Source organism: Hypanus sabinus, chromosome 4, assembly GCF_030144855.1.
Source record: "Hypanus sabinus isolate sHypSab1 chromosome 4, sHypSab1.hap1, whole genome shotgun sequence".
NCBI classification, from domain to species: Eukaryota; Metazoa; Chordata; class Chondrichthyes; order Myliobatiformes; family Dasyatidae; genus Hypanus; species Hypanus sabinus.
The window spans coordinates 128,478,858-128,491,477 of record NC_082709.1 but is presented as its reverse complement, the minus strand read 5'-3'; the positions used below and the strand labels follow the sequence as shown (position 1 = coordinate 128,491,477).

The window sequence follows — 12,620 nt, the reverse complement described above, 5'->3', positions numbered from 1 at the left end:
AGTAATCTTAAATATTTTTTTTAAATTACTGCTAATCTATTGTAAATTACTAGGTCACAGGATTTAAAACGATGCAACTAAATCCTTGCATACAAGTTAATGAATAAAGTATCCCAAAAAGTTTTTATCCACAAAACACATCCTGCTGTGCTAAGTTTGAATGTTGCATGAGATTAATCAGATTCCCTGATGTAATGGAAAAAAATATTCTCAAACAATACATGTTTGAACTCCAAAGAGTTCAATACTTCCAAGCAGATTAAATAACAAAACTTTAGCACATTGCACATCATTTCAAACCCACAGATCACTATGGTATCCTCTTACCTTGACAAACTGCGCATTTATCCATTTTGTGAATGTTTTCTTTTGAACATCTTCTCTTTCATCTGCAAATTTGGAATTAAAAGGCATTCCTGAGTTAAGTGGTTTTGAATTTTCCATTTTAACATTTAATGTAGAAAAATCATTTCCATTAAATTCTGTCAAGTGAAAGAACATTTATGCAATAAAGGAAAATTATCAAGGGAAACTGGGGCATACTTCAAGATCCACTGAGCTTGGCATATTCTAAAAATGTCCTCTCTGTGTATTATGCACCAGCAAAGTGAGATGGTAGAGATGTCTGGAAGTGCCAGGGTTACTAATACAGAAGGAGTACACAGTACAGCACAACAGCTCCCATATCAAATACCCCACCTCATAGCCAGCCCAACTCTTGGCTTTGCCTCAACCCAGCTCCTCCCCATGCTCTTGGTGTTTGACAACAAGCAAGTTCCCAACAACCAGACCTTCTTTCCTTGACTAAAGCACTAGCTTTCTACACCCAACACCTATCACTCCTGTTATCCTCCCTCTCCCTCCCCTGGAAACTCTTCCCCCACTCCTCCAGCCCCAGGGTCAAGATCCACGACTTGCTTCCTTGCTGGTTCTTGGTGTTGGCGGTGCTTATGAGGGGATGGCCTTTCACTTGATTATGGTGGAGGCCTTGTAATGTTGTATATGACACCTTATACCTCATGCACCTTTGCAAGTTACAGCCCTTCGTCCTCAGGTAAAAAGGTGGCCTTGTTGTGCACCACTGACTTGGTGTGGCATCTGGACACTGAACAATCTCAAACTGTCGCAGTTAAACAATATTTAGGGCAAGCTGCATGCACAGCTTCTGACTTACCAGCAAAGCAGCAAGCAGAGAAACAATATTGCTTTAATTCTAAAATTTCAGAAAGGGCCAGCTGTAGTTTTACAGGTCACTGATTATCTCTGAGGGTGCCACCATAGCACTGCAATTAGTGCAATGCTCTTACAGCTCAGGGCATTCCGTGAGGAGTTTGTATGTTTGCCCCGTCAACTGTGTGACCTTCCTCTGGGTGCTCAGGTTTCCTCCCACAGTCCAAGGAAGTACTGGTTAGTAGGTTAACAGGGCATTGTAAATTGTCCTGTGTTAGACTAGGATTAAATAGATGCACTGCAGAGCGGTGTGGTTTGTTGGGCCAGAAGGATTCGTTCCACACTGTATCTCTCACTAAATAAAGGCAAGAAATAGTAAGTATGTCACCTTCTTCTATTATATGCCTCTTTTACTGACTGGCCAGTGTACTTCAAGTATTTTGTCCTTATTTATGAAGTAAATATATTCCCTTACTATATCCAATACCACACCAGACAGAGAAACCAGAGACACAGATAAGGATTAAATGCATCAAAACCTCTCTGGAAAACAAAAAAAAACATATGCACGTGAACATGGTACAAGGCACAACAATTACAAGGACAGGAACTAGATATACAAAGGGGGATTCCACCTCTTTGCAAAGGGGCCTCTGGGTTATTCTTATTTTGAAACTACCTTCTCTCTACCACTAATGTTAACAAAAGGTTTGAAACTGCTAGGTTATCTACAGTTTAAAGAAATCAGCGTTAATTGAACACATACTTGCTGCACATTATACATGAAATGCAGTGATTTGATAAAATAGAAAGTTATACATATAAAGCTGATGGGTTACAAACTTGAAACCAGTTCTCCCATTTGAAATCAACATTTGTTTTATTTCAACAATTAATAAATATTATCAATTTGGTGTGATCTTGTTTCTAAAATAAACCATCTTGAAAATACACTTGCCCAGTAAGAGAATATTTCCTCAAGACTAACTCATCACATAGATCAACCAATAATGCACAGCAAGGCTTGGTAGGCAGAAACAAAGTCCCATCATCCAGCTGAACAACAAGTAGATAACCAGGATGATCCTGCTGTGGGCCATCACAGGTTACACAATAGCAGAGGCAGGTTCATTCCTGATGAGTCTGTGTGCTGTCTGTGTGCAATTCGCACATTCTCTGCGGCACAGAACTGTACAGCATGGAAACAGGCTCTTTGACCCAAACCATCCATGCTGTCCAAGGTGCCTTCCAAAACCAGCCCCATTATCTGTATTTGCCTCACATCTCTTTTATCCTAACCTATCCATGAGCATCTCCAAAAGTATTTTTAAATATTTTAATTTTATTTGTCTCTTCCACTTCCTCTACCCACCACCCTGTGTATGAAAAAGTTACCCCTCAGGTCCTTTTTCCTTTATCACAAACTTATGCCCTCTCAGTTTAGACTACCCTACCCTAAGAAACTGAACATAACAAACCACCTTATCTACACCGTTCATGATTTAATAACCTGTCCAAGGTCACCTTGCAGCTTCCTTTATTTCAAGCAGAATGGTCCCAGTGTCACAGACTCTCTTTATAATTCAAGCCCTCCAGTCACAGCAACATCCTTGTAAATCTTTTCTGCAATCACTCTAGCTTAAATACATCCTTCCCTATAGTATGGCAAACAAAACTGCACACAATATCCCAGACATAATATCACGAACACCTTATCCAGATGCAGCATAACGTCCCAACTGTTGTGCTCAATATCTCATCCAATATGCATCATTCACCACCTTGCCTAACTGTGTTGCCCTTTCCAGGGAACTCCGTTCTGCATCCACAGGTCTCTCTGCTCTACAACATTCCCCTGGGAGAAGGCACCAGAGGTGGTGTGGGAGAGAGCAGAGGCGCAATGGTTGTGCTGGAATCCATGCTGGATTGTGGGCCAGCTCTCCCGTTCGTGCTGCTCTCCAGTTAGGCTCTGTCACAGCGCGGGACAAGCTGATTTGACTTCATCTCTGACTGACACAGTGTGATATGAGGAATTGCCGCATTCTTGTTCTTGCAGAAATGTGGCTTCAGGCCAACATCCCACGTAGCATCAGTCTTTAGACCATGCCACTCAGGGACTTGTGCTAAAATAATTTTTGTGATCATATGTGCTATTGTAACTACTATATCTGTGCTGTGTTTGACTCTATGTATGGTTTAACACCTTGAGCCTGGAGGAACACTGCTTTATTTAGCTGTACACATGTTCATGGTTGAACGAAAATTAAACTTGAACTTTACTGTCTAAATCCTCCCCTAGTTTAAGTTCAAACATCAGGGGACCTCTAGGTAATTCCAGCAGCATACTATTGGTACTGGCCTATTATTTGATAAACACCCCCTCACCACCACCCTGACTCCTCCCACCAGGTCATTTTGTTGTATCCAGTTTGCTAGCTTGCACTGAATCACAACTGATCTGCCTTTCTGAGCAGCCAACCGTGTAAGACCTTATCAGAGACCATGCTAAAATGCACATATTAAATGGATACCATTCTGCCTTCACCAATACTCCTGGTCACCTCTTCAAAAAGAGATTAATTTGATTCAATTAAACTTATGCAATTAATTCACCCTTCACCTGCCCAGCTTGTATTCTCTTCCCTCCCTTCACTGACTTATTCTGGCTTCTGCCCCCTTCCTTTCCAGTCCTGGTGACGGGTCTCAGCCTAAACATCATGGTTGTTTCCCACCACAGACTGGCTGAGTTCCACTAGAATTTTGTGTCTGTTGCTAAATATTTTTACTCTATATCTTTCCCATTTCTTTCACATTAGAACCCTAGCTGACCCTTGCCTTTTACTTTCCTAATTTTTGCTTTTTCATTCTACTCTTTTTCCTTTCGTTCCTGAATTGAACCGATTTCTCCCTCTTTGGTCATCCTGTCAGAATTCCATGCCAAGCAAGTTTAAATGTTTCCCAATCCACATGACAGACATGTGCAACAGGATGCTAATCCCAGTCTTCGTCCTGCCTGTGGGTGCAATATACTCTCCGGTCTGGATTCAGGATCCACTCCCAGGAATACAAATCTCTTCCTTTACACCACTTCTTTGGTCATACTGTCATCTAATCTATTCCCATTTTCCAATTCTCACATGCACGTGGCACAGAAGGTGACAGCTTTGGAAGTCCTACTTTTTCCATTTTATCTTTTATCTCCTTGCTAGAATTGGAAAATTCATCATGTTGAACCTCATACTATGTAATTGATACCTATTCATATCACAACCCACCCTCTTCAGGATGCTTTCTAGCCGTTCCATGGAATCCTTGACCCTGACATGATTCTGCACTCCTTACAATGAAAGCATCCATCACTACAGCTCTACCACTAGTGTTTCTCCCCTCCCACCCATCACAATCATTCATGGTGAACTTGAATCCCAAAGGGGCCAATCCCCCAACAATTTTTCAGTAAATAAGGTAACCATGTTCCGTTGATTCAATATCCACACCACCCCTCCAACACTTGATTTTCCAGCATTAATTTGGCGTGCACACAAATGAAAGGTACACCAAGAGCATCTCAATACAAACAGGACTTCAAGTTCAATTGTCACTCAACCGTACATGAATACTGCCAAACACAACAGCATTACTTCAGTGCCAAGGTGCAAACTACAGTGCCAACAGTCATACGCAAATCACACAATAAAAAATATAGTCCAAGTCCCTGAGTCCATGAACGTTGCAAAAGTCCACAGCTGAACACAATACATCTCCTCTTCTGCTAAGTGAGCACTAGAGGGCAGCACTAACTCCAGCCTGCACAACATGCCACACCACCTCCAGCCGTGACTCCAACCCCACTATCCTGGATGGCTACAAACAGGCGATACCACGGCTTAAGATTTAGTCCTCACTACTACCAAGGCCACACATTTGCCCCTGCCGTTCACCAAAAGCCAGTGAATTGGACTTGCAGCATTCCACATTAACAATGTCCAACAGAGTCTTGCGATCACAAGAAAAGTGACTAAGATGATCGCCCACTGTTAAGACTACAAACCTTCATGCACACACTCGGACACCTCCCCAATGCAGGCAGCAGCTGTCGTGGAGCATACGGATCTTGGGCTTCCAAAAAGTGTCCACAGCAGGGGTGATTGATAAGTTTGTGGCCTAACGTAGAAGGAGATGAGTTATATAGCTCTCGTTACATGCATATGGAGTTCAACTCTTTCAGTGATTATGCAGAAAGTTTGAAGTTAATAATTCATCAGTTAATAACATCAGGGGTGACTGATAGGTTTGTGGCCTAAGGTACAAGGAGATGAGTTATTAATGGCAATCTTACTGCGTAATCACTCAGAGTTGACCTGCATGTGCATGTAACGAGAGCTGTATAACTCATCTCCTTCTACCTTAGGCCACGAGCTTATCAATCACCCCTGCTGTGGACACTTTCTGGAGGTCCAAGATACGTATGCTTCATGACGGCTTGACTAAGTGTGTAAATGTAGGAGGGGACTATGTTGAAAAATAAATGTGCTGGGTTTTCTAAAATTGACTCCTTCTACCTTAGGCCCCAAACTTATCAATCACCCCTCGAACTACTTTTGGTTGGCCCCATAGTAGCTGTTTTATCCAAGCAAGCCACAATCTTACCAGAAGACATACTTCGCTTTTACCTATGAAGGGCAGTGCTGCTGGGCTTCACTGCGCATCTTCTTCCGGTTGCTGCTGTCAAGTGGTAGCCATTTGTGCAAGTTGAAAATACACAAACACAGCTTTTGCCTATCCAGTCTATGTATGCTCTGTCTGATGGGCAGAACTCAAGCTGTTTTCTGATTACCTCCCATGTCTGTGCAACCACGATAGCTATCAAAACCATCCCTTAAACTTCCTCTGATATTACCTTCCTCAATCACATCATGTATCACAATTTTAGAAACATAATGAAACAATTCTATCTCCTCTGCTGAAAGGGTAATAGGTAGTCACATGCATTTAATTCATGACTTCAATGCTCCATAGAAAGTTCGTCGTTATGCCACGCAGACTTTCATCTATCCATTAGAGATATCCATTTTCTTATCTATTAGCCAAGGTTGGTTTGGCTGAGCACACCAAAAGATGCAAGACAGAGCCCAGCACTGCTGACACCTTACATTCCAAAAGCAAAATTGCATTTCTTCCTTTTACTTGTTCTGAAGATATGACCAATGAAACTAAGACTGCATCCCTCATTACACGGAGAGGGCAGAAGCAATCGTCTCCAAATGGGCAGCCAGCTGAGATATTTCAGATGGTATTTTGAAGTGATCACTCACTCATTCAGTCTTGGATGAGTTCCAGATTTCCCCAAAAGGCTGAATCCATTAATATATGTCCCCATCTCAAGCCAGTGCCGGATTCCAACTTGCATCCCCTCCATCAAAATGAACCCTGCACCCATTTACTTTACATTACCATCTCACGTGCAAAGTGGCAATTCCACACCAAACTTGAATCACTGAAAGATGCTCGACAGCTGTGGTAGATCTTGAATGCTATCACCTTTTACAAAGTGAAACTGAGTGACATAGGTGACATCAAATTTTTGCTTCCAGATGGGTTCAATTCCTTTAATGCTTGCTTTGATTGTCAAAACATGGTGGCACCTTCATGAACTCCCACAGCCCCCAAGGACTCAGTGATTTCAATCTCCGAGGCTGACATGAGAGCATCCTCCAGGAGGGTGAACCCATGGAAATAATCTGGTCCAGATTCGGTACCTGGCTGATCAACAGGGACGGTGTGTTCACTGAGATTTTTAACCTCTCGCTTCGGCAGTGTGTGGTATCCAACTACTTTCAAGCGGCCTTCAATTATACCGGTGCCCAAGAAGAACTGCCTCAATGATTATCATCCAGTTCACTGTAACGGAGTGATTTGAGAGGTTGATGATGAAACATATCAACTCCCACCTGAACAGTGACTTAGATCTGCTCCAATTTGCCTACCAGCACAACAGGTCCACAGCAGATGTCATTTCATTGGCTCTTCACTCAACCCTGGAACGTCTATACAGTGAAGGTGCATATATCAGGATGTTCTTCATTGACTACAGCTCTGTGTTCAAAACTATCCTCCCTCAAAACTAATCAATAAGTTCCAACACCTAGGCCTCAATACCCTTCTTGTGTAACTGCAGCTTTAATTTTCTGACTTGCATTCGCAATCACCATCAGTACAGGTGCACCAAACAGCTGTGTGCTAACCCCTCTGTTCCACTTGCTTCAGACGTATGACTGTGAGGGTGAGCGCTGTTCAAATGGCATATTTAAATTTGCTGATCACACCATTAAAGTTGGCCGAATCAAAGGTTGTAATGAATCATCCAGGACATACTCCTGCCATCAAGAAAAAGGTACAAGAGCCTCTGGACTTGCTCCACAAGGTTTAGGAACAGTTATTATCCCTCAACTATCAGGCTCTTAACCAAAAAGGGATAACTTCACTCAACTTCACTTGCCCCATCAATGAAATGTTCCCACATCCTAAGGACTCACTTTCAAGGACTCTTCATAACATGCTCTTGATAATTATTGCCTATTTATGTATATTATTGTTTCTTCTTTTTGCATTTGCACAGTTTGCTGTCTTTTGCACTCTGGTAGAAAGGTTGCCAGCTGTTCGTTGATTATGACAGTTACTTTTCTATAGGTCTGTTAAGCATTTTCACCAGACAATGAATCTCAGGGTTGTATATAGTGTCATACATGTACTTTGATAATCAAATTTACTTTGAACTTTCAACTTCGGAGAGTATACTGACTGGCTGCATCATGGTCTGGTATGGAAACACCAATGCCCTTGAACAGAAAACCTTACAAAAAATATTGGAGGCCTTTACTCGTGATGGACTACAGTCTAGCCCATCATGGGTAAAGGCCTCCCCACCATTGAGCACACTTAACAGGACACGTGCTGTAACAGGACAGCAGCATTCATCATCGTGGACCCCCACCATCCAGGTCCTGCTCTTTTATCACCGCTGCCAATGGGAAGGGGCTACAAGAGCCTCAGGACCAACACCACCAGGTTCAGGAACAAATATCACACCTCCACAATTAGGCTCTTAAACCAGTGGGAATAACCACTCATTTTCATTCATCACAACACTGAACTGTTCTCACAATCCATGTGGATTGTGTGGATCCATAGCAGATTTCTGCTATGTTACCACACTTTCAAGGACTCATCTCCTGTTCTCCATATTTCTTGCTCTGTTATTATTTCTTCTCTGTATTTACTCTGAATGCCTGAGCTGAATCTCAGGGTTTTATATACTGACATGTATGTACTTTGATAACAAGTTTACTTTGAGTTTCACCACCAGTATCCCCATCTTCACCAGAAACCCCATTTCCCATCATTTTGAGCTCAGGCTACAAGAACTCAATTAGAGAACATCTTGTAGATAAACACAAAGACATGTCATACAAATTGATGAAACTTTGCTTTTCTTAATAATCTTCGCTTCTGCATCATAAATTAGGAATATATCATATTTGAAAAGCGTTACAACTACATTGTTAAATTAGAAGTGCCTGTTCTGAAGAGTATTATAACATGAATGGCTGGATGTGCCTGAGTGCTCTTAATGACAAAAGTTATTAAATGAGATGAAATAATTATGAATTTATATATGGTTCTTTGCACATCTGGTAAAATTTGTTTCTGGAGGATAAAAACGAGCATTAGGTATTAACCTCATGCACCAGGTGTCAATAGGAAATGTTTTCTCCAAATAGAGAGTATGTACATAATGCTGGAGACAAATGATTCTGCATAAACAGGATCCAACCAACTTCTTGCTCAATGATGACATAGCTTGCAAACTGAATAATCATTGCCAAAACTGTTCCTTGAATTTTCCCAATCCAGGCATTCACATAGAGCATCTTTTCCCACTCACTACCCAAGAAATAGCTAGGGAGAGAGTGGCTAAGTGCTTATATCCTGAAAGAACTACAGTGCAAAGGAGCATTTTTTCTAGACAAGGCAAGCCTCTGAAAGCTTCCAGCAATGAACTAATGGGTTTGAATGCTCTTGACCTAGCAGATGCCCCTTTCACATCTCTCCATATAGATGCACAAAATCTCAGTTACCTGTGGTCAGTAGCTCCTACCACCCTTTCTACGGGAATATTGTGAGATCAAGCATGCCATCGGAAGGCTTCTCCCATTATTTCCAAATAATCAATAATTTTAAAAAACACAATACAAGAAAATAGGAGCAGGGGTAGATCACCAGGTCCCTGAAGCCTTGCCTGCCATTCAATGTAATCTTGGGTCATCTATCTCTCCTCAACTCTATGTCAATGCCAGCTCCCCATAAACCTCAATTCCTCCACATCCTTATCATTTCTTTAAATACAGTGGATTCTAGTTAATTGAGCCATTGGTTAATCTGGCAGCCACTTATTTGGGACAATCCTTAAAGATCAAGAAATAAACGAGAAAATAGTTGGGATTCCCTTTGTTTATTTGGCACAATATGCCACTTAATTGAGACAGGAGACTGTTGGTTGAAAGCTTCTAACTAGCGTTAGTCTCGTATACTTGTGTGCCCGTTAGACACTACACAGAGCCTAGAGCCAACAGTTTTTAAAAACCGTCACTTGCATGTGTTTGTGTTCAAAATGCAGTGTTTTTTTTGTCACTGATAGTTGGTGAGAAATAAGCTGCAAGACAATTCAGAATGTTCTGCTCTCTGGTTTCAAGCATTCAGAAATGGCTTGGAGTGAAAATGAAAATGAATATCTGGAGGATGCAATTATCAATGGCATTGTATGAAGGCAGTCCATTATCTCTTTTAGGTGCCTGGTCTGATTTTGTTCATATACAGTTAATCAAAAGAACATAGCAGTGGACACTGGATGAATTCCATAGTTGATAACTATTAGGAACGAGTACAGTTTTATAGTACTGTGGTAGTTTTCATTGTGTTCCCAGTTGTTCTGTATTTCATTTAAACACATAATTTGTTACTCAGCTAAACTGTAGTTTGCCTTTTTTTTTAAATACCTTTTTAAATGAAACCTCAGCTAATTGGGCAACTGCTTAACTGGACCAAAATGTACTGGACCTGATGTGTACCAATTAAATGAACCCCAGTATCTATATCTAATTATCTGGCTTTACCACCCTCTGGAGATTCACTACTCTTCAAGGGAAGGAATTTCTCCAAACATCCAGTTTAAATGGCCATTTGATCAATCTGGTAAATACAAAATAAGAAATTCATTTAAAATCACCTACAATCTGTAAACCATTGATAGGTATTAATAAAAAATGAAGCACACAAAAATTACCTTTTTAGTAAAGTCAACAAACCTATTCAAATAAAAGTGAAACCAGGTTCAAAGTATACAAGACCATAAGATATAGAAGCATAATCAGATATTCAGCCCATCGAATCTGCTCTACCATCCCATCATGGCTGATTTATTGTCCCTCTCAACACCATTCTCTTGCCTTCTCCCGTAACCTTTGATGTCCTGACTAATCAAGAGCCTATTGTTAGAATTGTATTTTTAAGCTATATTGACTGTTCTGTTGTACATCGTACTGTACATACTATTTATTTCATATTACTATAATCTGCACATTGTACATTCAGATGCAGAAGTAACATAAAGATTTTATTTTTCATGTACGTGAAAGATGTAAGAAATAAAGTCAATTCAATTCAACCTCCACTTTAAAAATACCCAATGTCTTGGCCTCCACAGCCTCCTGTGGTAATGAAAGCCAGAGATTCACTAACCTCTAGCTAAAAGAAAGTCCTCCTCATCTTTGTTACAAATGGACATACCTCTATCCTGAAGCAGTGCCCTCTGATCCTAGACTCCCCCACGTCTTCTCTATATCCACTCTACTGAGACATTTCAATATTCTCTAGGTTTTCAATGAGGTCCCCAACCATTTTTCTAAGCTCCAGCAAGTACAGGACTAGAGCCATCAAGCACAACCTTTCTCAGATTAGTGGCCCAAAACTGCTCACGATGCTCCAAGTGCAGCATTATGAAGCCTCAGGAATACATTCTTGTTCTTATATTCTACTTCTCTTAAAATGAATGCTAATTTTGCATTTGTCTTCCTTACTACCAACTCAACCTGCAAGTTAACCTTGAGGGAGTTCTGCACAAGGACTACCAAGTCCCTTTGCACCTCTAATTTTTGAATTTTCCCCGTTTAGAAAATAGTCTACACTTTTATTCCTTCTACAAAAGTGCATGATAATATAGTTCCATCCGCCACTTCTTACCCCATTGTCCAAATCTGTCAAAGTCCTTCTGCAAACTCCCTGCTTCCTCAATTCTATCTGCCCCTCCACCTATCTTTGTATCATCTGCAACCTTGGCTATTAAGCCATCAATTCCTTGATCCAAATCATTAGCATATAATGTAACAAGAAGCGGTTCCAGCACCAATCCCTGTGGAACACCATTAGTCACCAGCAGCCAACCAGAAACAACCCCCTTTATTCTCACTCTTTGCCTCCTGCCAGACAGCCAATCTTCTATTCATGCTAGCATCTTTCCAGTAACACCACGAGCTCTTATCTTGTTAAGCAGCCTAATGTACGGCACCTTGTCAAAGGCCTTCTGAAAATCCAAATTTACAACATCCACTTACTCATGGTTATTATAACATTGCCTTTTTAATATTCCCAGCATCGTTTCTGAGACATGATATTTGCTGAATGTCTTGCCAAACATTTGTTCCCACATCCTTTTCTGATGCGCATGCAAATCATATCAGCTCCACTTTATTGTCCAAGCTCTACCGCACAAGTCCTGTTGTGACAATTCTTTTGACTATTTTCTCACTGGAGATCTGCCAACGTCATCCCAGATCAGGTGAAAGGTGAAAAGTTTAAGGGGAACATGAGGGGACACGTCTTCATGTAGAGGATCGTAAGAGTGTTGAACGAGCTGCCAGTGCAAGTGATGCATGTGAGCTCAATTTCAACTTTTAAGAGAAGTTTGGATAGATACATGGACAGTAAGGGTATGGAGGGCTATGGTCCCAGCAGCGGTCAATGGGAGTAGGCTGTTTAAGTGGTTAAGTGTTTAAGTGGGACGAAGGGCCTGCTCCTCTGCTGTACTTTCCTATGAGTCTATGACCTGATCATTTCTGTTCACCTATCCAAGTGGCATACCGATCACACTCAGAGATAGGGCACAGATAAAAGAATCTCATGAAAATGTCCTATTCTAAACAAACACTATTTCACGATACAATATTAGCTTCCTTGACAAAGTATCAAAGAATTTACTCTCCTCCCATCTCTGTGTAAAGCATCAGGAATACACGCATTTCATTTTTAGTCAAGTTGCAACGTAATTATAATGTATGGGTTTAGGTTTACAATATGTGTCGCAGACAGTTGAAATAGAATGGTAGCTCTTCCCT

At 41.1% G+C, this 12,620-nt stretch overlaps 1 protein-coding gene across 10 annotated transcripts in view; it reads right to left on the bottom strand.

Annotated features, from left to right (window-relative positions):
- Positions 1 to 12,620, bottom strand: part of dmd (dystrophin) — a 1,939,431-nt gene that overhangs the window by 1,557,520 nt on the left and 369,291 nt on the right. For all 10 annotated transcript variants that reach the window (XM_059968142.1, XM_059968139.1, XM_059968147.1 and 7 more), the window contains one exon: positions 328 to 389. In XM_059968142.1, the coding sequence (XP_059824125.1) occupies positions 328 to 389 (62 nt within the window). The remainder of the gene's footprint in view (positions 1 to 327; positions 390 to 12,620) is intronic.